General features: G+C 38.3%; 1 protein-coding gene across 2 annotated transcripts; it reads left to right on the top strand.

The window, feature by feature from the left end:
- The first annotated feature begins 8 nt into the window (after positions 1-8).
- On the top strand, positions 9-21568 carry SKA3 (spindle and kinetochore associated complex subunit 3). Of its 2 annotated transcripts, XM_032315357.1 has the most exons (9): positions 9-203; positions 3101-3162; positions 3271-3436; positions 7411-7822; positions 11598-11677; positions 16464-16549; positions 18398-18601; positions 19884-20014; positions 20148-21566. In XM_032315357.1, exons 1-8 carry the CDS (start codon positions 101-103, stop codon positions 20010-20012), a joined length of 1242 nt encoding a protein of 413 aa, XP_032171248.1. In that variant the 5' UTR covers positions 9-100; the 3' UTR covers positions 20013-20014; positions 20148-21566. The 2 variants fall into 2 exon arrangements, with proteins under 2 accessions (XP_032171248.1, XP_032171249.1); XM_032315358.1 differs by lacking the exon at positions 18398-18601 and having other exon boundaries at positions 20148-21568.
- The last annotated feature ends 3433 nt before the right edge of the window (positions 21569-25001 follow it).

Consider the following 25001-nt stretch of genomic DNA (forward strand, 5'->3'; position numbering starts at 1 on the left):
CAGGGACGCTTCCGGCGCAAAGAGATTCAAACTAGTGGCGGGCGCGAGCGGAGCGGTGGGATCTTCCGGCGTCTAGTGTCCCGCGGGGGAGTCCTTACCCATGGATCTGATCCGAAGCTTCCACGCGAAGCTACGGTCGCTGGCCATCACACTAGACAGCGAGACGGCTCGGCTGCAGCGAGCACTGGACGGGGAGGAGAGCGGTGAGTGAAGTGGGCGGGCATCGGGGAGATCGCGGCTACTACGACCCACCCGGCCGCCCCAGCCAGCCACGAGTGCGGCATTTGAAAAGGACCTTAACACGTGAAAACGCACACACTTGCAGAAAGGTTATCGTCTACAGTGGTGAGGAGTGCTTCGAAAGAGATACGGAATGGGGCGTGGTACGCCTATCAAAATGCTCGATGTTTGTCGTTAGCAGAGTTCCGAGGTGACAAGTGACACCTTTTCATTATTCTTATGCGCCCCTCAAGTATGTTGTGGCTGTTTCCACTTTTATGTACGACTACATTTGCTCTCCTCAAATAATGAAATAGCGCTATTACTGTGTTGCGAAGAGAAACAGCATAGACTAAGAATGCAAATTGACAGATTGAGCTCATAATGTGTGCATGATGTGCTTTTAAGTCACATATAATGGGTATTTATCAATAAAAATACAATATAATAAAACAAAATGCATTTATTTAGCGGGGTTGTTTACATGCACAGTGACTTTGTCTCACCCAAATTGTCCACAGTTGCAGGAAATGCCCGTGTTTTTTCAGCAAACAGTATTGCCAACACAAACACTAGGACTCAGTACTGCTTTTTTTTTTTTCTCCCTCCCTTCTTCTACACCCAATGTGGAGCTCGAATTCAAGACCCAGAGACTGAGAGTCACATGCTTATGAGACTGAGCCAGCCAGGCACTCCTGAATACTGCTCTTTAAAAAAATAAATATAGCAGAATTCTTCACCACTAATCTTTATGCTAGAGTTTTTTTAATTGTTTCATTCAGATTTTGAGATTATTTTATAAATGTCATAATTGTTATTTGCCTTAAAATATTGCATCCTGTAGACACAGACTCCTTTTACTTTAGTTATATTATGAAGTGTTCCAGCTATTTAAAAATATTTATTCTTTTGACTGTAAAACAATTCGTGTACATGGCAAAATTTTGAGATATATTTGCAAAAGTAGAAAGAGGAAAATAAATATTTCTTGTAACTCAACCACTTAAAGACACCACTATTAGTATTTCATTATTTTTTGTTTTCTCTCTCTCTCTCTCTCTCTCTCTTTTTTTTTTTTTTTTTTTTTTGTTGTTGTTGTTGAGCTCTGTGCCTGATGTGGGGCTTGAAATCATGATCCTGAGATCAAGAGTCACATACTCAAGGGTCTGAGCCAGCCTGGTGCCTTTTTGGATTCTTGAGATATAGCTGAATTGCTTTCCACAAAGCTTGTGCCAATTTACCCTCTTACCAGCATATTAACTGTATACAGACATTTTGCATTTTCGTCTGGTTTTATAAGAAAAAGTTAGAATGATTTTTCTATTTGCAGCCAGTATGTATTACAGAAATTATGGAATTGTGATAGAGAAAATGATCACCAAAAAATCTCACCTATTATGATCACAGTGATGAGTCAGCATGGAGTCTACTAGAGATTCTCTCTCCCTCTGCTCCTTCCCTCTGCACATGCTCTCTCTTTCTCTAAAATAAATCTTTAAAGAAGTAAAGGATACAATTCAATGGTTTTTTATATACTCACAGAGTTGTGCAACCATTATAGTAAGTTTAGATTTTCATCACCCTCAAAAGAAACTCTTGCTTGTTAATATCCACTCCCCATAGTCCCACCTCCACCTACCACACTAGTTTTATGCAAACACTAATCTATTTTCTGTCTGTATAAATTTGCCTATTCTGGATATTTCAGATAAAACAAATCATACAATTGGTGGGCTTTTGTGATTGACTTATTTTAGCATAATGTGGTAAGGTTTATTCATGTCATAAACATATATCAGTACCTCATTTCATTTTATTGCTGAATAATATTCCATTGTATGGCTATACCAGCCCACTGTGTTTATTTATCAGTTCATGAACATTTGGGTTGTTTCCACTTTGTAGCTATTATGAATGTATGTAAACATCTATGAGTGAGTTTTTGGGTGAACATAATGTTTTCAGTTCTGTTTGCTATGTGATTCAAAGTAGAATTGCTGGGTCATATGATAACCCTATGTTTATCTTTTTGAAGAGCTGCCAAATTATTTTCCAAAGTGTATACATGATTGTACATTTGCACCAGCAATGAATGAAGGTTGCAGTTTCTCTACATCCTCATTTATTATTATTTGTCTTTTTGAATATAGTCATTCTAGTGGGTATGAAGTATCACCATTGTGTTGACTTGCCCTTCTGAAATGAAAATTAGTCTGCTTTTAGCAATGAAGGGACAGCTTCAAAGGAGGTGTGTTTTAGAAAGAAATTATTTAAAAAACTGCTTTTACATGATGTATATTATACATACTGCAACTGATTAATAAGGTGACAGTACAGTGGGTGAAGGGTGTCTTTTCAATAAATGGTGTCAGGCTAGTTGGACACTCATATGGAAAATAAGAATGGATCTTGATCCTTACTTCTTGCTATATTAAAAAAATCAATTAGATTGTATTGTAGCTTGTAGCTACAGGTAGGCTGTAGCTCTAAATGCAAAAGGCAAACAATAAAGCACTTAGAAGAAAATGTAAGTGTTGTCATTGGCAAAGATTTTAAAACTAGGAACCAGAAGTTTCTCACCATAAAAAAATTGCTAAGTCAGATTACATTTTCTCCTTCTCCCTCCCTTCTTCCCTTCTTTCCTTCTTCATCTGAGTACTGATTATGTAGGGTATGTTTGCTTTCAAAATTCATGAAGCTATATACTTATGATTTTTGTATGTTATAATTTCATAAATTTTAAAAGAAAGGCCTTAACTTTTTTTTTTTAATTGATGGATAAATTATGAGTAAATATTGACAAGGATTTTATGATTCTGGGAAACAACACTAAATTATATTTTCTATTTTGTACTTTTTCCTTTCTCTATTCGTATTGAAGACTGTGAAGATTATCCAATGAGAATTTTATATGACCTTCATTCAGAAGTCCAGACTCTAAAGGTATAGCTTCTGCAATATTAATGTATCATCTTTGTGTCATAATTTTTAAAATCTAAATAGACTTAGTCAAAAGACAGAAATTATAATGTACTTTTTTCCTTATAAAAGGATGATGTCAGTATTCTTCTTGATCAAGCAAGTTTGGAAAGTCAAGAAAGCATTGGTTTCATAAAGGCAACAAAAGTATTGATGAAAAAAAATTCAGTGGATATCATGAAAATAAGAGAGTTTTTCCAGAAGTATGGATATAATCCACGTGCCAAGAAAGATTCAGGTGTGGACAACTTGTATTTTACGGTATTTGTGTAGTATTAAAGAAGGAAGCCTGCATGATTAAATATGACTACTCTGGGCTTGGCCATGCTTTCTGGTTCTAGCTCTGCCATTATGACTGTCATGCATGATCATTATTTATTCATCACCGTGGTGGATGCAGTGCTGATTGGTGGTGTAAAACAAAGACAGTCCTTGCTCTCTTTTCCAAAGTACTAGGTAAAAGAAGAGTACAGGATATAAATCTACATGATTTCAGGATAGTTGGTTTCTAGTCAGCTTTGCCAGTAAATAGCTGAGGGACTAATCTTAAAGTATGCTATTTCCTTTTTCTTCTCAATTTTCTCTTCTGTAGAATGAGAAATTTGGGGCATTATAAATTGAAAAGGCCTTTTTAAGTTCTTCAGTTTTAATGAAGGTTAGTATAGCATGGTGGTTTAGAATTTCACCCACAATCTGAATGCAAATCTCTATTTCCATCATTTATTAGCTGTATTATCTTTGACCAGTTACTGAGCGTTGTACCTCAGTGTCTCATCTGTAAAGTGGAGATGTTTAATAGTATCTACCTCTGAGGTTGTATAAGGATTGAATGAGATAAAATTTGTTTAGAATAGTACCTGGCATGGTAATCACCCTGTGTTAAGTACTGTTAGGCCCATACCTATGAATGACTAATTTCAGTATGCTTCATTGTCTTTGTTTCTGTGAAGAGAATGATCTTTGTACATAAGTAAACCATTAATTAAATTCAGCGAATGTATATTGAGGATATGTGTGGAGAGTAAATTGAACAGTCTGCACGGTACAGTGGAAAGAATTCAGTTGACTTAATTGTAAACAAGCTATAGATTAAAGTACTGGCTCCACCAGTTACTACATGTGTGTGACCCTGGATAATTTCTTTGAATTGCTTTTTCCTCACTTGCAAAGTGGGAATGATAATATCTCCCAAGAGGCACTGATATGATGATGATTTTATTAATCTCATCAGTGATAACCTTGTGATAAATACAAGAATAGGTTTTTGGTAGCTTTTATAACATTTCTCCAAATTAACAGAAAGCACAATGCCTAAACAGAAAGTAAATCATCAGCTTTTCCAGGGGCCAAAAGTCAAGAAACCAAAGTCTGTAACTTTTTTTTTTTTTTTTTTTGGTATGGTACATACTCCATATCTAACACATCCTTGTTTATCATGCATACAAAAATAGTACCCTATCCTAGTTCATTTCCTATTACCAGTCAAAACAAAGAAAATCCTATCTTTAAAGAAAAAAATGTGCTCGTCTTCACTTCCTCCAGTCTGTTGGATCTCTTAGCTGGACCAGAAAATGTATAGCCTAAATTTATCCCTTTTCTATTCTTTTGGATCCAAAGGATTCTGGGACGGATGTGTACCAATGTCTGAAAGACCCCATTTTATTTTTATTTTTTATTTTTTTAAAGATTTTATTTATTTATTTGACAGGCAGAAATCACAAGTAGGCAGAGAGGCAGGCAGAGAGGGAGGGAGGAAGCAGGCTCCCTGCTGAGCAGAGAGCCGGATGCAGGGCTCGATCCCAGGACCCTAGGATCATGACCTGAGCCGAAGGCAGCGGCTTAACCCACTGAGCCACCCAGGTGCCCCCAAATACTTTATTCTTTTTTTTTTTCCCCCAAATACTTCATTCTTAAAAAGAATGCAACAGGGGCGCCTGGATAGCTCAGTTGGTTGAGCAGCTGCCTTTGGTTCAGATCATGATCCCAGGGTCATGGGAACGAGCCCCGTATTGGTCTCCATGCTCCAAGAGAAGCCAGCTCCTCCCTCTCCCTGCTGCTCTGCCTACTTGTGCTGTCTCTCTCTCTGTCAAATAAATAAATAAAATCTTTAAAAAAAAAAAAGTGCAACAAATTATGGAGAAACTTTTTCCCATTTCTTTCAATATGTGCAGTTGTTACAATTCATATTTCCAGTTTGGCAACCAAATGTTATCTATTCAAGGTCATCTAAAACAGATCTTTGTATGAACTCCCTCCCTCCTTATTCTTAAACAAATGGTAGTGTTTGGAATCAAAAGATGTGGGTTCAAGTCTTGCTCTTTAAATTTTAATCAGCTGAGTGTTTTCCAGAACGTTGTTTGATACCTTTACCTATAAAAGCAAAGAAAAAGATCCTAAGGTATTTCATGCTTGAAACAATTAATACAAAAATTAAATGGAGGGGCGCCTGGGTGGCTCAGTGGGTTAAAGCCTCTGCCTTTGGCTCAGGTCATGATCCCGGTTCCCACATCAGACCCTTTGCTCAGCAGGGAGCCTGCTTCCCCTCCTCTCTCTCTGCCTGCCTCTCTGCCTACTTGTGATCTCTGTCTGTCAAATAAATAAATAAAATCTTAAAAAAAAAATTAAATGGAGTGAAACATTCAAGCACTCGTCCTGGTGAGGGGGGCGGCGGGTGTCTAAACACGTTTTTATTTTGTCTTCCTTCATCTCAACTCCTCCATTTTTTCTTCCTTTCTGGTACCCTTTCTAATTACTGGTTCATTTTCTTCTCCACTGCATGCTACACATTTTACATCTGTCCTGCATTTTCTTTCACCTGTTCCGTTCTCCATACCTTGTTATCTCACTGAAGCCCTGTCCTTTCTTAAGTTAATCTCTGGCCAGATCCTGGCCAAATCCAGTTATCTTCTTCTGGTTATCCTCTTTGACTTTCTGTTGTCTTGCACTAAAACCTGTTATTTCTCTTTCTTAATCTTTCTTGGCATCATAGTGCAATCCCAGACCTTTTAACTGCCACTTGGGTCCCACACTAAATTCATTAAGCATTAATGTTTGCGGGGCACCTAGGTGGCTCAGAGGGTTAAAGCCTCTGCCTTCGGTTCAGGTCATGATCTCGGGGTCCTGGGATCGAGCCCCGCGTTAGGCTCCCTGCTCAGAGGGGAGCCTGCTTCCTCCCTCTCTCTTTGTCTGTCCCTCTGCCTACTTGTGATCTCTCTCTGTCAAGTAAATAAATAAAATCTTAAAAAAAAAACCCAAACCATTAATGTATGCAAGGAATGGCAAAGGACTGTGGCGGAAAAGTGTAGTTGTTTTTCAGTTATTTAGTCTGAAATGCTCAGTGTGGTGGTTGGGCATATGAGGTCTGGAGCCAGATATAACCTACTCAGGGTTGAGAAACTATATATGTTTCTAATGCTCTCTTGTCATTTTACTCAACCAGACTTTTGTTACATGTGTTCTAGACTGAGGATAAAAATTTATCTTGGTGTAATAGTCTTTCCTTTTTAAGTTAGGCATCTATAAATGAAAAATCTAAAATAATACTATACTTCATCTTAAATCTAGATCATCGTTAATTCCACCCTGTGCTTAATGTCATAAAATGGTAAAGTGATTCTACAATCTATTAAGAGAGATGGGTAAATCACAGTAACTGAGAAAGTAAGGATATTGGACTTTTATTTACATTGATTTTTCATCGTTTAACATTTTAGTTTACTTCTTAAATGTCCTCAAAATGGGATATGGCTACACAAGAGGTACATGTCAGAAATTTCCTAAAGGGACAATTGAAATAAAACTTTAGAGACTTGGGACGCCTGGGTGGCTCAGTTGGTTGGGCAGCTGCCTTCGGCTCAGGTCATGATCCCAGCGTCCTGGGATCGAGTCCCACATCAGGCTCCTTGCTCGGCGGGGAGCCTGCTTCTCCCTCTGCCTCTGCCTGCCATTCTGTCTGCCTGTGCTCGCTCTCTCCCCCTCTCTCTCTCTGATGGATGAATAAAATCTTTAAAAAAAAAAAAACAAAACTTTAGAGACTAATAAATAAATAAAATCTTAAAAAAAAAAAAAAACAACTTTAGAGACTAAGGAGGGAATCAGGACCTTTGCTGATTTGGGACATTTCAAATGGAGCTGTTTTATATGGTTTTAGTACATGGAATTTTGTGGTTTGATGTTTGACCAAAATATGACCTCCTTGGTTCTTCCTCACAGTGGATGAACAAGAAATCATTGATTCTGAATCAGAGTCCACTAAGCATGAAAATTTTCAAATGCCTGATGTGAAGGACAGTCTATCTGATCCTGCTATTCCGAGGACTTCTGGTTCTGAGAAGTCTCCACGGAGTCCGCAACTTTCCGATTTTGGACTTGAACGGTACATGATATCCCAAGTTCCACCAAACCCTCCACAGGCAGTAAATGACCATGAGGAAGAGCCAGAAAATTTAACTCCATCTTCTAAACAGTCACTAGTTAAAGTACTAAAAACTCCAAAATGTGCTCTGAAGATGGATGATTTTGAGTGTGTAACTCCTAAATTAGAACACTTCGGTATCTCTGACTATACTGCCTGTTTAAATGAAGATTACACAATGGGACTTAAAAATATGAAGGAGAATAAAAGGTAAGCCACTTTCAAAAAAGGCACATTTTATCTGACTTTCTAAATCTTTTGTATGATTGATTTTTCCTAGAAGAGATACGACATTTCAGACTGTAACTTTCCTTCAAATAAACTTTACATTTCAAACTTCCCTGAATCACCAATTCCGTAAGTAAAGTGTGAGTGAGCTCTTGGATTTCCAGTTAGATGTTGTAGGAATAATTGATAGGGTTTGGCATTTGGAGGGATAGAGAAGAGGTAGAGTCAGTAAGAACCTGTAAATGATTTTGCATGGAGATGTGGGGAAAGACTTGGGGATCCAGGATAAATCACAGACTTTGGTTTTGTTACCTGTGATGATGTTTGGGAAAACAATGAAGACAGGAAAACCTGCAGCCTCGGTTAAAGGTGGATGTGTTTCCATGTTGATTTAGAGGTCCTGGTAGAGGTGTTCTTGAGTGTAGGTATTTTAATATGAATTAGAAGCTCAGTGACCCATTTTTGTGGAGTGAATAGTGTGGAAGTGGTACTTAAAGAGTTACAATGAAAATGAAAATGCCCCATATTAAAGCAGCCAAGCAAGAGCTAAAGATAAATCCGTATCGTTAAGAACTGTAATTATTAAAGAAGTCAAATAAACATTCAACCTAAGGAGTCAATTAAAAACCTCAAAAATCTTTGTTGTGGGACAAAGAGAGGGAGTAAACACCAAAGATAAAATGTGATTATAAAAGATTTTTAGAAGAGTAGTGTTGATAAATCTAAGAACTGGTTCATACTTAAACGTAAATGCAAATAGCAGAATTAGGAAGGAAGGGCTATATTTATTATTTTTTAATCTATTAGAAATACTATAGGGGATAGTATTGGGAAATATGGAAAATTCAGAGAACTGAAAATTTTTTTAAATAATACACAGTTATCAAAATCATCTTGAAATAGAAAACCTGTACAGACCAAAAGAGAAGAAAACTGAAAAAGCTATCAAAGAACTAACTACAAAAAGCTCTGAGCACAGATGGTTTTCTGGATTAATCCTTTCATAATTTCATAGAATATATACATTTCATCTTACATAAAAAGTTATTTTCCTGAGGAGGAGATATACATTATATTGTGGGTCCCAGCATTTCACCTGGACTCTTCAGATTCATAAAACCTCCGTTTTCCATTTCCTCACTAGTAAAATGCATATAACCATACCCATTGCTGCTTACCACATTGAGTCAGTGGAATAGAGTGGATAACAAAGTTATAAATTGCCTTAAGAATGAGATGCTATAAAAATAATTACCTTTAAAAGGAGCTCATTATCAGGGGTCTACAAACTACTGCTGCAGGCCAAATCCAGCCTGCTGCCCATTTTTTGGTAAATAAAGTTTTACTGGAGCATAGACTAAAAAAAATTCTTTTTCTAAAAGTAGAATAAGACAGAAAAATGCTGCAGTTTAGTTTATGAGGTTGACATACCCTTGATACTAACCCTGACAAAGCACACAAAAGGAAAGTATAGCCATTCTAATTTAGAATATGGATGTAAAATCCCAATTAAAATACTCACAAATTGATTTTAGCAGAATATTAAAAGTGTAGTGAACAACTTTCAAGTTAAGCTTATCCTAGGAATGCAAAGATAGTTTAATACTTGGAAACTCATAAAATACATTATTTTAATGACTTTATAAGAGAAAGGATAATCTCAATAGATACCAATAGGAATTTGAGAAAAATCTGATACTCATTCCTCATTTAAAATGCTTGGTCAAAGTCAAAATAGAATATTTCATTAACATGATAAACTATGGGTATCTCAATAATGAAGCTATCTGTCACCATCATTTAATGTCATTCTTGATATCTGGCCAGTAAAAAGTGTGTTTAGGCCATGTTTTGTACCTGGGCTACTCAAGAAACTCATCTAAAGTTTCAAGAAAGAGACTGATATATGTTATACAGTTATAACCATGTAAAATAATGTGCTTTCCTTTATTTTATTAAAACATAATTTTGTGGGCACCTGCGTGGCTTAGTCTGTTAAGCTTCTGCTTTCAGCTCAGGTCATGATTCCCGAGTCCCTGGATTGAGCCCCACATCAGGATCCCTGCTCAGTGGGGAGTGTGTTTCTCCCTCTCCCTCTGCTTCTCTCCTGGGTCTTGCTCTCTCTCTCAAATAAATAAATAAAATCTTTAAAAAAAAAAAAATTTCTAAACAAAGTGGAAAAAAACAAAATAAAATACCAACATCGGTGATAGGTAAAAAGGTCTGTGTGATAAAAACCGTAAGACATTTCTGAATTATATAAAGGGGAAATTAGGGAATGTAATGTTTTTCTTCATCTGAAGATGGACTAAATATTGCTAAGATGTTTAATCACAACAAATTAACTTACTGATGTCATGCATTTTCAACAAAGCCTCATTAGGATTTTTTAAGGAGAAAGGGATATTTGATAAAATGATTCCAAAAGTTATTTGGAAGAATAGGGGCACCTGTGTGGCTCAGTTGTTAAGCAACTGCCTTCAGCTCAGGTCATGATCCCAGGGTCCTGGGATCAAGCCCTGCATTGGGCTGCCTACTTGGTGGGAGGCCTGCTTCTCCCTCTCCCACTCCTCCTGCTTGTGTTCCCTCTCTCTCTCTCTAGCTCTGTCAAATAAATAAAATCTTACTAAAAAAATTATTTGGAAGAAATAGAAAGTAGGAGTAGCTTAAAAAAATAATGAAAAATAAGAATAATGAGGGAATTTGACCCCCTAATATGAAAATATATAAAGCTATAATAAGTAAAACAGTATAAAACTGTCCCAGAATAGATCTGTAACTAGAATAGAATAGCCCAGGAACCAACTCTAAATTTATATAATTTATATAAGAAGGTGTTTTTGAATAAGAATGTTCTGTAAATTATGCTAGGACAGGGATGCCTGGGTGGCTCAGTTAATTGTCTACCTTTGGCTGGTGGGAGCTGTTGAGCCCTGCATTGGGCTCCTTGCTCAGTGGGGAGCCTGCTTCTCCCTCTGACTGCCGCTCCCTAGCTTATTCTCTCTTTCTCTCTCTCTCTCTGACAAATAAAATCTTAAAAAAAAAGAATTATGCTAGGACAGTTGGTTAATTGAACCAGCTTGTAATACTTGATGACACTCCTCTGTATAACTGTATTTCAGACATCTGGGTAATTGACTGGAATACGCTTAGTAACTAGATGACAGGATCAGTCTTTTTAGTCCAAAAAAATGAAAAGTTCTTAATCTATGTCTGGTTATGATTGCAAAATTCCACTTCATGATTTTGAAACCATGAGCTATATAATTCCTGTATTTGAACTAATGAGTTAAACTTGTGGCTTGCCCTTAAGTCAAGAGTTTCTTTTCTTTCTTTTTTTTTTTTTTTTTTAGATTTTGTTTATTTATTTGACAGAGAGAGAACACAAGTAGGCAGAGGAGGAAGAGAACCAGGCACCTCACTGAGCAGGGAGTCTGATGCGGGAATCAATCATGACCTGGGATTATGATCTGAGCCCCTTAACCGACTGAGCCACCCAGACATCCCAGGTCAGAGTTTCTTAACCTGCTTCTAAGTCACACCTGTCAATACAAAATGGTGTATAACCTTTTTTGACCCGTGGGTATACATTAATTTAAAAAAATTTAAAAAAAAGATTAGTTTCATAGGACTTCTGTTCCTTAAAGCAGAAGTGAATGTTTGTCCAGACTTCTTGATATATAGTAAGATTGATTTTTTTCCCAGAGGTTCAATATTAACTTTTTTAAACTTATAATTTCCCTATGATTCTCACCAGGGAAGAGGCCACAGAACCAGAACCAATGACCAGTGATAATTTCTTTGTCACTCCTGGCCTCCAGCAGTTGAAAAAAAATGGTAAGTATAACAATCAAATTACTTCTCAGCTATCCTCTTTCTAGATTATCTTTGTACAGAAATGGTTCTGTATCTGCATCTTGTCAGTTCATAACACTGAATTATATTAAGTATCATCCCATCAGGTGCAACATGATTTCATACTGTAGAAAGATATAATTCTCTGGTATGTTTTTCATATTTTTCCTGATTATTGTCAGTATCTCGGCTTGTTGTTTTTAACAAGTTTACTAAAAACGTGTGTGTGTGTGTGTGTGTATTTAGTTACCAAACTTTTGATACAGAGCCAATAGTACCTTTTTAAAAAGATTTATTTATTTATTTTAGAGGGGAGGGGCAATGGGAGAGGGAGAGAAATTTAAGTAACTCCACGCAGAGTTCAAAGCTGGTTTCGGGGCTTGATCTCACAACCCTGAGATCACAACCCAGTTATTACGACCTGAGCCAAAACCAAGAGTCAGATGCTTAAGTGACTGTGCCATCCAGCTGCCGTCAGTAGTACCTTTTTAAAATTTAGCATCAGCCTAATGATTAGAATTCTACATTATTTTTCTTATATAAACCACACTCAGAATACATTAGCTACCATTTCAAATTCTGTTTTTTTAAAATACTACAAGATCTGAAAGAAAATTTTCATGTAGTGTTTTCATATTTGTCCCACGAAACATGAAAACATTCGTTTTCACAAAAATGTAAAAAATTCTAGCGTTTGTGATTTTTTAAATTTACAATTGTCCATATAAATTTATTGGCATATTTTTTGACGTAACTTGTCTTCATCAGGTCTTTCCAAATTTATAAACATATTTTCAGAAAAATTCTCTTTTCGTACTAATTTCACTGACATGTTATTAAGTTAAATGTTATTAAATTATTTAATATGAAATGTGTTATTACATATGTTATTAAATTATCAGGTACTTCTGGCATACACAGAAGTGAAAAAATACAAATGACTTCTAGTAAACTTAGACCTCGGCTTGTTGGAAAGAGCTTGCCTGTACCAAAGAGAGGGAGAGAGTCGACCACCACCTCATACAGACCCAGAATTAATTCCCAGTGGAGGCAAACTTTTAGAAAATGATGAAGGAGGGGAATATCTGTGTAACTTCTGAAGTGGGATGGATTTTTAAAGAATAGCTTCCTGACTGAAAGTCTTCAGTAACCACAGGCAGTGTATTTTGTGAAAGGAATGGCAAGCTCAGGTTTATCCACTAGTACTTTGGTTAAGTGGAGCCTTGTTAAGAGAGTTTCTGTTGTATTTTTTCTTGACCCTATTCTTAGGCCACAAAAGTACCATTATTGCAGTCCATACCTGAGAAAGTTTAGTAACTTGTTTACCATTTTCTTTACTTACTCTTGCTTCTTATATCCCACTCATTCCTTCTGGGTTTAGTTTTCTTCTTGTTAAAGTACATCCATCAGCACTTCTTTCAGAGATGTTATTTCTAGTCTGCGAGAAGTCATCTCTGGTTTTGTGTCTGAAGACGTTTTTTAATTTTTCTTTCTCATTCATTCATTTTTAACAATAATTTAACTGGTTATAGACAATAGGTTGACAGCTGACTTTCTTCAATATTTTATAAAGAAATTATTTCATTGTCATCTGGTGTCCATTGCTGATAAGCAGAATGCTGTGGGTCTGATTCGCTTTTCTTTGTAGATTGTTGGTCTTTTCTTCCTGGTAGTAAGATTTTTGTCAATATCTTTGACATTCTACATTTCTCTATAATTTTAAAATACATATTTTTTAAATCTATTATGCTTAGAATTTGGTATGATTTTTGAACTAAGGACTCATGTCATTAATTTTTGAAAATTTTTGAAAATACTCTGAGATTCTCTAACAAAATTACCTCTCCCCTAATTCCTCCCCTAATTTTTTCCTGGGTTTCCTGTACACTGTATTTTAGAATGTTACTCTTCAGTATTTTAGAATGTTATTCTTCAGGATAACTTCCCTTTGATATTTTCCTTCCTTTTGTCTCTGCTACCTTGTGCTTTAGTTAGAACTTTCTTCCATTTTGCTATTTTTCTCTTACCCTGAGTCTAAATTATTATTTTAATCTATTGAATTTTTACTCTGGTGATATTTTCTGTTTTATACGTTTTTCTTTCAAATGTGACTGTTCTTTTTCCGTTCCATAATACTGTTCTCTTGCCTCGTAATTTCTGTGCCTTCCATTATCTCTTTGAATATTTTCTTTTTTTTTTTCTTTTTTAAATGAGAACCACTGGCTTCCTTCTTTCTTTCTTTTTTTTTTTTAAAGATTTTATTTATTTATTTGACAGAGAGAGATCACAAGCAGGCAGAGAGGCAAGCAGAGAGAGAGGAGGAAGCAGGCTCCCTGCTGAGCAGAGAGCCCAATGCGGGCCTTGATCCCAGGACCCCAAGATCATGACCTGAGCCGAAGGCAGCAGCTTAACCACTGAGCCACCCAGGCGCCCCTCTTTGAATATTTTAAATATATGTATCTGGAAGACTGTTTAAAGTGTTGATACTTCTCTTTATTTTGCTCTGTTCTTTCCTGGAGGTGCCTTTCCTCACAAGCCTTTAATTTTTAACTGTGAACTCCTCTTCTGGTGACACTGTTTTCAGTGAAGTTCTGGGAGTCACAGGTTGTCCTGTGGAGCTGTTTCATGCTCACCCCAGCTAAGGCCCCACAGTTTACCAGTTGCACACAGGTTTTTAGGTGAACTGCTGGACTCAGGATGCCTGCACTGGACTCCTAGGGTGAACTTAGACCCCCACAACACTGCACTGGGTAGAGTTGATATTCTGATTTTCAGTCTTTTCTGAAGACTTAACCCTTAGCCTGGCTGACTTCATCCTGTTCCGCTGGAGCTGGCGCTGGTGGGCAAGTATTTTCCAGTCTCTGCTTCACATACCTCACTGCTCTTCCAGGCTCTTGGCTTGATACACCATGCTCTGTTTCAGTGCCTTCTACGTTGGAGACTGTGCCCTTAACTTCTCTCTGTGCTGGTCTTAGAATCCCAGGTGTTTGGATGTGTACTTGGAAATTTTGGATTAGGTATATGTTAGCATCTTACTGAATTTGCTCCAGATCTTCATGTTATACCTAAAGCTAAATCCTCACTCTGTTATTCTCCTTCCCTTCCTATCCTAAAGTGATGATGATTCTAGAGTTGTGTTTGAAAATTTCATTTAAGTTGCAACATCCAATTTGTGTTCTTCTGCCACTTGCTTTTTTCACTCAATTCGTGTAAATCCAGTTCATCCATTTTAATTGTTGAGTGTTGTATGAATAAGCCGTATTTTATTTATTTACTTGCTTATTAAGGAGTAGTTGTTTTTTGCTATTACAGGCAGTGCTCTGACAAAATTGTGCCCTGATGAAATTGTTCCTTGTACACATGAGTTACTCACGTTAGAAGTGGAGCCTCTAGGGCGCCTGGGTGGCTCAGTGGGTTAAGCCGCTGCCTTCAGCTCGGGTCATGATCTCAGGGTCCTGGGATAGAGTCCCGCATCGGGCTCTCTGCTCAGCAGGGAGCCTGCTTCCCTCTATCTCTCTGCCTGCTTCTCCGTCTACTTGTGATCTCTCTCTGTCAAATAAATAAATAAAATCTTTAAAAAAAAAAAAAAAGAAGTGGAGCCTCTAAATCAGATGGGATGCACATCTTCCCCTATTCTAGAAAATGCTAACTTGCCACTTGAGAGTGGCTGTTCTGATTCTCACCAGCAGTGTTTACATTTCTATTTCTCCATCTTTTCCAGCACTGGATGATTTTTAGACTTCATAAATTTTTGCCAGTCTTGTCATTTTTCTAACATTTAATTTTTCTTTTTGGTTTTTTTTTAAAGGTTTGTTCATTTATTTGAGAGAGAGAGACTGCATGTGTGTGCAGGGGGAGGGGCAAAGGCAGAGAATATTCAAGTAGACTCCCCACTGAGTGCAGAGTCCTGTATGGCTTGATCTCACAACCCATGGATCATGACTTGAGTCAAACCAAGGGTTAACCAGCTGAGCCACTCAGGTGCCCCTCATTGTTATTTTTCTTCTTTTTAAGATTTCTTTCATGATACTATATATGGTAGAGGTATAAATGTCTCTATACCCATAATTCTGTTCCTGGGATCTCTTTCTAAAAGTTCTGATAGTCAATTACTGCTTCAATTACTGCTTTAGAAAAACCCAGTTGAAGTCTTAGAAGGCAGATCTCCTTGCCCTCTTTCTCCTCCTTTTTCTTCTTCAGAAATTTTATTTTCTCCATAAAGATCATAGATTTTAATAGAGTCACATGTAGGTGTCATGTCTTCTTTGTTGTTGTAAAAAAAATCTTTTTTAAGATTTTATTTATTTTTATTTGAGAGAAAGAGGGAGAGTGAGAGTGAGCACACAAGCAGTGGGAGAGAGAGAAGCAAGCTCTCCACTGAGCAGGGACCCCAATGCAGAGCCTGATGCCAGGACCATGGGATCATGACCTGACCTGAAGGCAGACATTTAACTGACTGAGCCACCCAGATGTTGGCTTTTCTCAAATTATGTTTTTAATAGTTTGTTGCTCTTTTGCTAGAACTATTCATTTTTATGTATTGTTCTTATATCTTGCAGCCTTGCTGAGGTTTTATTAGTGCCAATGATAACTAGATAGGCAAATATGAAGTTTTATTTCTTCCTGTCAAGCACACACTATAGCTATTTCTTAAGTTATTAAGAAAGTGCACAAATTATCTTGACTACATTTATAACCTAAAGTTGAAATAAACATTTCAACTTTATTTTCAAATATATCTTTTCATGCCATTGTTTTTGTCTTTTAGATGCTGACTGTGCAGATTCTCCCTTAGCACCTACATTCTGCACTCCTGGTTTGAAAATTCCTCCTACAAAGAACAATATAGCTCTGGTATGGTTCCGTAACATTGAAAGCTCTAATCTATTTCTTTTTTTTTTTTTTTTTTTTTTTAAAGATTTTATTTATTTATCAGTGGGAGAGAGGGGGAGAGAGCGAGCACAGGCAGACAGAATGGCAGGCAGAGGCAGAGGGAGGAGCAGGCTCCCCGCCGAGCAAGGAGCCCGATGCGGGACTCGATCCCAGGACGCAGGGATCATGACCTGAGCCGAAGGCAGCTGCTTAACCAACTGAGCCACCCAGGCGTCCCTCTAATCTATTTCTTGATGACTCCTATATACTACTGTTTCTAGACTCCAACAGTCTGTTTTAAAAACTTAGATTATTGTATGTCAACTATATTTCACTTTAAAAAAAAACACACTTAGATTAATGCAGGCTTTACGAGTATTTTTACTCATTTCTGGAAGGGAGTTTATTTTTTATTTTTTTATTATTTTTTAAAGATTTTATTTATTTGACAGTGAGAGACACAGTAAGGGAGGGAACACAAGCAGGGGGAGTGGGTGAGGGAGAAGCAGGCTTCCTGCTGAGCAGGGAGCCTGATGCAGGGCTCGATCCCAGAACCCTGGGATCATGACCTGAGCTGAAGGCAAACACTTAATGACTGAGCCACCCAGGTGCCCTGTCTGGAGGGGAATTTAGCAGTGTATAGCAAAAGCTTTAAATTTTTTCATACACTTTGACCATATCTCAGAATTTATTCTAAGGCACATTGGCACAAAGAATTATAATAATGAAGTTATAGAAGAAAGATCAGCATTATTTATAAGAGCAAAGAATGGGAAAAATCTGGATGTCAAGTGGTAATGGAGAAGCGAAATACACTGTATGTTTTAAAGAATAGATAAGAACATATAAAGAATATTTTCAAGAAATATTTAATGATGGAAAATGACATGCATACATATGGATATACAAACACACACAATATACTTTATTTCAAGGAAAAAGAATAAAAGAATGAAAACTATCAAAATGTGATTATTTACAGGTGATAGATTTACAGGTGATTTTTTAGGCTTTTTCCAAATATTTCTCAATGAACAAATTTACTTTAAGCATATCTCAACCCTTTTTTAAAGTTGCTGTGAATACTTAAAAGACAACCAGTGCAGAAGACTGCACTGTCCAGAAAACTGTAGTGCTGTCCATAAAATGTGACCATATATCTGTGGAGCTAAGTTTTTATTTTTAAAAATTTGATGAATTTAAAATTAAATAGCCCCGTGTGGCTTGTTGCTATTGTATTGAACAGTGTTGCTCTAGACCAACCAAATGCTATTTGTATTAGTCTAAGTACCTCTCGGGTTATTGCCTGCTAGTACTTGCCTTTTACAGTTAATCCACTACTTGTGTTCCAGTGTGGAAGGCACTATACTGATGTGACTCACCCTCTTTATTAACTCTGACCCTAGGGAAATGAGGGGATCTACTGGATTGGTGAGTTTAGTGTGAACTTCATGCTAAGCTACGTCAGATGGGCTTTCTTAGTCTTGAGAGTGAGGGTGTGTGGAACACTTGTGCTCATCCGTGCTGTTACTCTCACCTGGCCCAGCTGGTTGCCTGAAACTGGTGGGTGAATCGATCTAAATCTAGATCAGTCAAGCCCGTTTAGTTTTCATATTAAGCTGTAACTCAGCCATTATTAGTGACAGAGGATGGTATTTTGTCCTCCCTATGCCATTTCTTTGTTTTCTCAATTTTCTTTAGTTGAGGAAGAACAGGTCATTTTTGTGCTTACTTCTATGTCACTTTCGTGCAACAGAACTAAAACTGACTCAATTTTTGTTCACTGTATTTTATACCATCATAATTTAATGATTTATTTTTGTTCAATAGGGGGGCACAGATTATCCATTACCAAAAACAAATATTTCATCAAATGATTTGGAAATGAAAGACTGTACATCATTAGTTTTAAATTCAGACAAGTGTTTTGAGAGTTTTGCGGATCCCTCTTCTCCTGTAATTTCTTCTTATGAGAATCTGCTGAGAACACCTACACCTCCAGAAGTAACTACCATTCCAGAAGATATTCTTCAGGTTGTTTTTCCATGCTCTTTCTTTCTCTGACACATTCTTTTCAAAATTAGATATTTGAAGACCTGAAACTGTATATAAACGGTCTTATTTCTCAGTGGGCTAATGTGCTGTTTTGTGAACTAAGAAAATCTAAATTCTGTGCCCTTCTGAGAGCACCTGGCTGAAGCTCTTCTGAGCTGAGTACAAGCTCATGACTTCATCATACTTTTATGTCCTCACACTGTATTTTCTGTCTAACTTCATGTTCTGAAATGTATTCTTACAATATTTTGTAATAATTGTTCAACCACAGTTGCCATGCTGGCCATTGTTTCCACTGGAGGTATGGCTGGCAAAAAGCACAAATGTCGTTTACCCTCCCGTTCTCTAGGGTAGAGTATCCTGAACCACTTAAATCAGCGTTTCTTGAACCCAAGACATCTTGGACCTCAGTTTGAGAAACACTGATTTAAATGTTAGAATATCATCTAACATGAATATCATCATGTATATCACCATTTACCTCTAGTCTACTCCTGGTCTGTACACCAGCTGCCAGCTCTGTTAAATAACCACCAGTCATTCCCCCTCCTTAATGGAAGTACAGTGCTTGGTGGAATGGCTTAGGCAAGTCGAATTGTTAAGAACCATTCTAGCAACTGACCTAGTTTGGGAGAGCTGTGAGAAGGATGAAAGTACTTGGAAGAATACCTAAATGCCATTAGAGCAGACTCATCCTGTGACAATCAACAAAGTATTTGTTACCCTTTTTTCTTTGTCTTCTGTTTTCCTGGGCATTATAAGAAGTAGGGTGGGCATTTTCTGTCCTTAAGGAGTTTTCTTGAGTTTCCACTTTACTGTGGTTGATCCTTCTCTTTTTATTTCTACATGGAAGAGGGGAAACCTTGTATTTAATGAAAAAAATCATAGGTGATATTTCAGACTCTTTATAATCTTTAAGAGCTGATGATCTTTTGAGCATGTATCTTGCCTTTTTCCTACATACATTTTCCCTAACAACTTTGTAGAGGCTTAATTTGCTCTGAGGGATGATTTGCTGCTTACTCCTATTAATCTTAGAGTACATTATAAAAGGCTTTAGAAATCAAGCCTCCAAATTCAATTTCTCATAACTCCATCTTTTCTTTGCTGTTTAACGTCTGTCTGTGCTGCTGAAAAATTATTAGTTTCAAAAACTCGTATCTTTCAATTTTCCTTGGCTTTTCTTGAATGTTTTAAAAGACCTTACAAATTTGTTGTGTTGTTTTAATGACTTGGTAAAAAGGAGTATGTTTTGTTTCAGATTTTATCAAAATACAACTCAAACCTAACAACTCCAGTAGCAGTGAAAGCCATGCCACCCAGCAAAGGGCTCCCCACTAAACATGAAGGACCAAACATCCGAGGTGTTGGCAACAAAGAAAACTGGTGAAGGTATGTTACCGTTCTAAAGAAATTACCTGTGTTATTTGAGAACATTTAAAAATTAACATTCATATGGGGGGGTAAAAATGTTTTATTTGACATTTCGCAGCTTAGGTTAACAGCCTTCTCTCTTTTGATACAGAGCTTGTTAACCCTGGAATTCAGACTTCACAAGCAGGTTGGATGACATCATTGGGAATCTATACCCAGTTATTTTATTATTTTTAAAGTATATAGCCACAATATTCTAACATTTTATTGGTGTCTATAAATTATGCTTGATTTTTTAAAAAAATTGCATCTTTTTGCAAAAGTTCTAATGGACCCACCCACAATAGAAACTGAACAGAAAATTGGAAGCAGATCGGGACTTTGTTGCTCACATCGCCTTACATTTTCCCCTTCTTAAAAACCAACCCATATTAAAGATGATCATGGACACTGGTGTGATAACATGGTTTGTTTTGTTTTTGTTTTTTAAGTAGGCTCCATGCCCGGTGTGGGGCTTGAACTCACAACCCTGAGAACAAGAGCAGCATACTCTACTGCCTGAGCCAGTCAGGCGCCCCTGTCATAATGTTTTTTATTGAGATCTGCTTTAGTTTAACCTTGGTCTTAATCAGTTATTCACTTTTCAAAGATCATTAGTATTTCACTGATTTCACATTTACACTGCCTAATCTGACAGAATGGCTGAGTAATATCAGGAAGCAGGGCAAATAATTGAAAAATTTAAAATGTTTGTTACTTGAGCGGGGCCACCCTGATCTTATGGTGAGGTGGTGTTGCTGTTGGCTGGAGCTGGGCTTCCTCCCTGATTCTGGCTCAGCCCTTGTCCTGTCTCCTCTCACAACTGCCCCCAGAGCCTTTCACACCATTTATTTCAGCAGTGCTTTTAAGACTCTCTGTCCACAAACGACAGCTCAAATAACTTGAGGAAAAGGGAGGAATTTGCAGGTCTGGACAACTGTATAGCAGGTCTCAGAGAGTTGGAAACAGACTCACCCGTCAGGATGTGTTTTTTTTTGTTTTTACTCCCAGCTATTTACTTCGGGTCAGTTTTATCCTCTCTGATCAGCTCTTCCCGTCACGTCTGCTGACCTCTCCAAGCGCCCTCTCGTTTGGCTACCCAGCAGCCTTAAGCCTCTATCTGGAAGGTTCTGATGACTCTTCCTGGGCTGGGTGCCCTCCTGTGGCTTGTTACCTGAGAGCCCAGGAGGCGGGAGACCTTTGCCTCTCGAGCTCTTTGATAGCTTCAGGCTGCCCTGTCCATTGAGCCCAGGATCCTTCCCATTTAAGTATAAGCAGGAAGTAGTTCAAAGTTCATGCAAGTATTATTGGCAAACTCCAGATTACAGCCAAAGAGAAAATAAGGACCTGGTCTATTGCAGAGAGCAGTTAAAATGTTGAAAAGAAACAGTTTGCAAGTATTGTGACAAGGTGCTTCAAAGGCTTAGGTTTGGGAAATCTATTGCAGTGAAGACTACCCTCTTTTGGGATGCCTGGATGGCTTTTGGTTAGGGGTCGGCCTTCAGCTCAGGTCATGATCCCAGAGTCCTGGGATCAAGTCCCATTTTGGGCTCCTCACCAGCAGGGAGCCTGTGTCCCCCTCTGCCTGCTCCTCCCCCTGTTTGTGCTCTGACAAATGAATACATAAAATCCTAAAAATAAATAAAGACTACCCTCTGTTATGATGGTATCTTGGAAGTTCATTGTGAAAACCTGTCACATTGTGCTTTTCATCTTCTCAGAAAATCATCACTAAAACAAAACTTTGCTCTTTGTTTTAGGAATTCCTTTGTGGTTAGAATATTTATTAAGTATAGTGTAAAACAAATTATTTTCAAGGTAAAGCTCTGGTCAACTTTATATATGACAGAGTCCAAATTGCTGTCAAACTCTTGTTCGCTGTTTTCCATAGCTACATGCACGGAGATCCACAGAGCAGACGAGACAGCTTGAGGAGGGAGGGGCAGATTCAAAGCAAACTCAGGACTGAACCCTGGAGTTTTCCTAACTTTGGAAGATGGAAAGAGGCAGAGCAGTCTAGCAAAGGGGGTTGAGAAGAGGCCAGTGAAGGAGGAAGAAAGTATTTCAGAGAGTAATCAATTCTGTCAATATTGCTGAGAATCTAAGTGGAAAAACAGAACTGACCACTGGACGTGGTGAAACTGACTGACGGCACTAAAGTCACTAGGTCCACTAAGGACCCTAGGACCAGAGGTCTGCAGTGGGCTGAAAAAAAGGGGGGTGGGATGAAGAGCAAAAGGTATTTAAAAATGAGAAATAAATAATGCTGTAGTAAACATTTCTGGCTGTCCGCTAGTATCCCCAAATTGTTTTGTGATGGCCCCCCAAGTTCCATTTGTCTAAAACTTTTCTTTCCCTGACACTTCCCGCTTTTCTGCTATGATCCTAGTTTCTGTTGTAACTGATGCTTCCAGGTTATCAAGTTAGGATCTTGCAAGCCTGTTCCTTGCTTAAAACCCTTGGAGTGTCTCCACATTGCTCTCAAAATGAAATCCAAGATCCTATGTAATCTGACCTTGAGGTTACTTCTCCATGTTCTCTTGCACCTTGTGCTCAGCCCCGCAGGCCAACTTTCCTTTCCTTTCCTTCTTTTCTGCTTCAGGGCTTCAGGCACACTGCTACTTTTCCCTACCTGCTCTGCTTAGCTAACACCCTCTCATCCATCTGCCCCCAGATGCCTGAGGTTTGTCTGCCCACCACTACTAGCCATTTAAAGGAAAAAAATATTATTTTCCTTGAAGAACTGACAGCCCTCCTCCAGGCTCCACCAAGCAATATCACCATCCCTGACTGGTGTGATCAGTGATGAGCATATGACCCATTAAGTCAGTGAGAGCCAATTCTTGGGACTTTGGGAACTGCTGGGAAACACCACTTCTTTTCTGGGGGCACAGAGACGCACACCTGGAGCTCTTGGCCACCACCTTCTCACCATGATGGGAATGGACCCCGAGCAGAAAAGAGCAAGAGTGAGCTGAGGTGTGACAACTTGGGAGTCTCATCATCTAGCTGGGCCCACAGCCAGCTCTCGCTAGCTGGAGACTTCGCAGTTAAATGCTTCCTAAACTGTACTATGCTAGCTGGAGTTTCTTTGTTAACTTTCCCTGGCCCAAAGGTCCTCCTGCTTAGTTCTGAGCTCCCTATTATCCTTCACAGTACCTAGTAGAATTTGTTAGAAAATATCTTGTTATTTTAATTTTTTTCTCTACTACTGGACCAAAAACTCAGTAAGGGCAAGGATCTTGTTTGCTTTTGTTCATTATGCAGATACTTAGCAACTTAAGCTCCTGAATGATTTCATGGTAACATCAAACACTGAGAGCATACTATGCAGATTTACCAATTCTTAGATCAACTCTTATGAAGTAGGTACTATGGTCCCAACTTTTCGGATGAGTACACTGTGGCTTTAATGACTGACTTAACTTTTCTGTGCCCCATTTCCCACCCCAGATCTTGGCCACAGATCTTTTTGACGGCCTAAGATCTCTGGGACTTGTTCCCTCCCCCATTCCCTCTACCACCATTGCAATTCTCACCTAGATTATTGCAGTAGCATCAGACATTCCTTTTTATCCTCAACTCCAGTCAAAACAGTACTTCAGTGCTCTAGGGACTGTTCCTTTTTCACATTCCTGCCTTTATTCATGCTAGATCTGTATCTGGAGTATAAATCCAACCCAACTTCTCTAAGGAGTTCAGCAAGCTCAAATGCCACCTTCAGTAGCAACTGTCTTTGGCATGACCCTTTCCCCTCCACCTTTTATCATATTTATACGTCCATGACTAGACTGTAAGACTTTCCGAGGAGGACCTGTATCTGGGTCAGATTTATCTGTGTACCACACCAAGCCCAAAGTACTACCAGGAGGCACTTTCTAAATATATTTTATCCCCTGGTACAGTACTGGAAAGCGAAAAGGGTTAATCAGGAATCCTACAAATTCTGACGGTTCCCAATAGTCATGCTGCAGATTTTGAAAATGCCTCAGGAGGTTCAATTCATTCAGTGGAAACTGCTTTAATCTCATCAACTCCTATCTGAAATTTTCTTAGGAGCTGCTAGCCTGGACAGGAAATTCTGACAGCTGAAAGCACAAAACAAGGAAGCACCAAATGCCTTTTTTCTTCTTTGTAAATTGCTCTTCACTGAATATTCACCATCAGGCACACTCAACACCATTTCATCGGCTCCTCCCAACAAGCCTTTGTGGCTGGTACTAATGAGAACACCTTTCTACAGTAAATTATGCATAACATTCCCGGGTTCATTTTTGCTTAGGAAGATTATTTTTTAGTATTAAAATTGCTTTTTAGACGTTAGCTTATTTGCTTGGTATAGGGGGGATGAAAATCCATAAATAAACATACTTCCTTCAAGCTTGTTCCACTGCAGGCTCCCAAGAAATTACAGCTGTTGGTAAAACAACCTGTATGCAAGCAAAAGAACACAATTTGAACACAGACCTCTTTCGGCAGCTCTGGCCCTCCAACTGGAAGCAGAGACCGTATCATTTAAGACACATGTTCTGGTTTGTATAAAAACTGAAACCAGTCCATACTCAGGACAATGCACCTTGGCAGAAATCAGTTACAGAGGATAACTTCCCTAAACAAACAGTAACCTGGGGGGTGCGGGTGGAAGCCAGGGTGCAGAGTTGAGGATCAAGTAAACCGTCAAAGAACACCACTTTTGGAAATGTATTATTTCAACATCTGTTCAGTACCTAGGTTCATGTGACCTACTTGTGACCTGTTAAAGAAGGCTTCAATCTCACCTCTAAATGGGAACTAGTCTTTGCAGCTTGGTTGGGAAGGTTCATTGAGGGGAAACACTGTCAAGTTCCTCATGCCCAGCAGAGCACTCCACTGACTGTAATTCTGATGAACTGTTTCAGGGTGTGACCCTCTTGGGAGTCTGAGAAGTACTCAAGTCTGGAATTTGACTGAATAGAAAGAGGCAAGC

This window comes from Mustela erminea, chromosome 15, assembly GCF_009829155.1.
Source record: "Mustela erminea isolate mMusErm1 chromosome 15, mMusErm1.Pri, whole genome shotgun sequence".
NCBI lineage: Eukaryota > Metazoa > Chordata > Mammalia > Carnivora > Mustelidae > Mustela > Mustela erminea.

Bases quoted from the DNA above. Each gene is read 5' to 3' on its own strand.
- SKA3 (XM_032315357.1), top strand. From the start codon at position 101: ATGGATCTGATCCGAAGCTTCCACGCGAAGCTACGGTCGCTGGCCATC. The intron at 3,163-3,270 runs GTATAGCTTCTG...TCCTTATAAAAG, and splicing joins CAGAAGTCCAGACTCTAAAG to GATGATGTCAGTATTCTTCT. The intron at 18,602-19,883 runs GTTGTTTTTCCA...GTTTTGTTTCAG, and splicing joins TTCCAGAAGATATTCTTCAG to ATTTTATCAAAATACAACTC.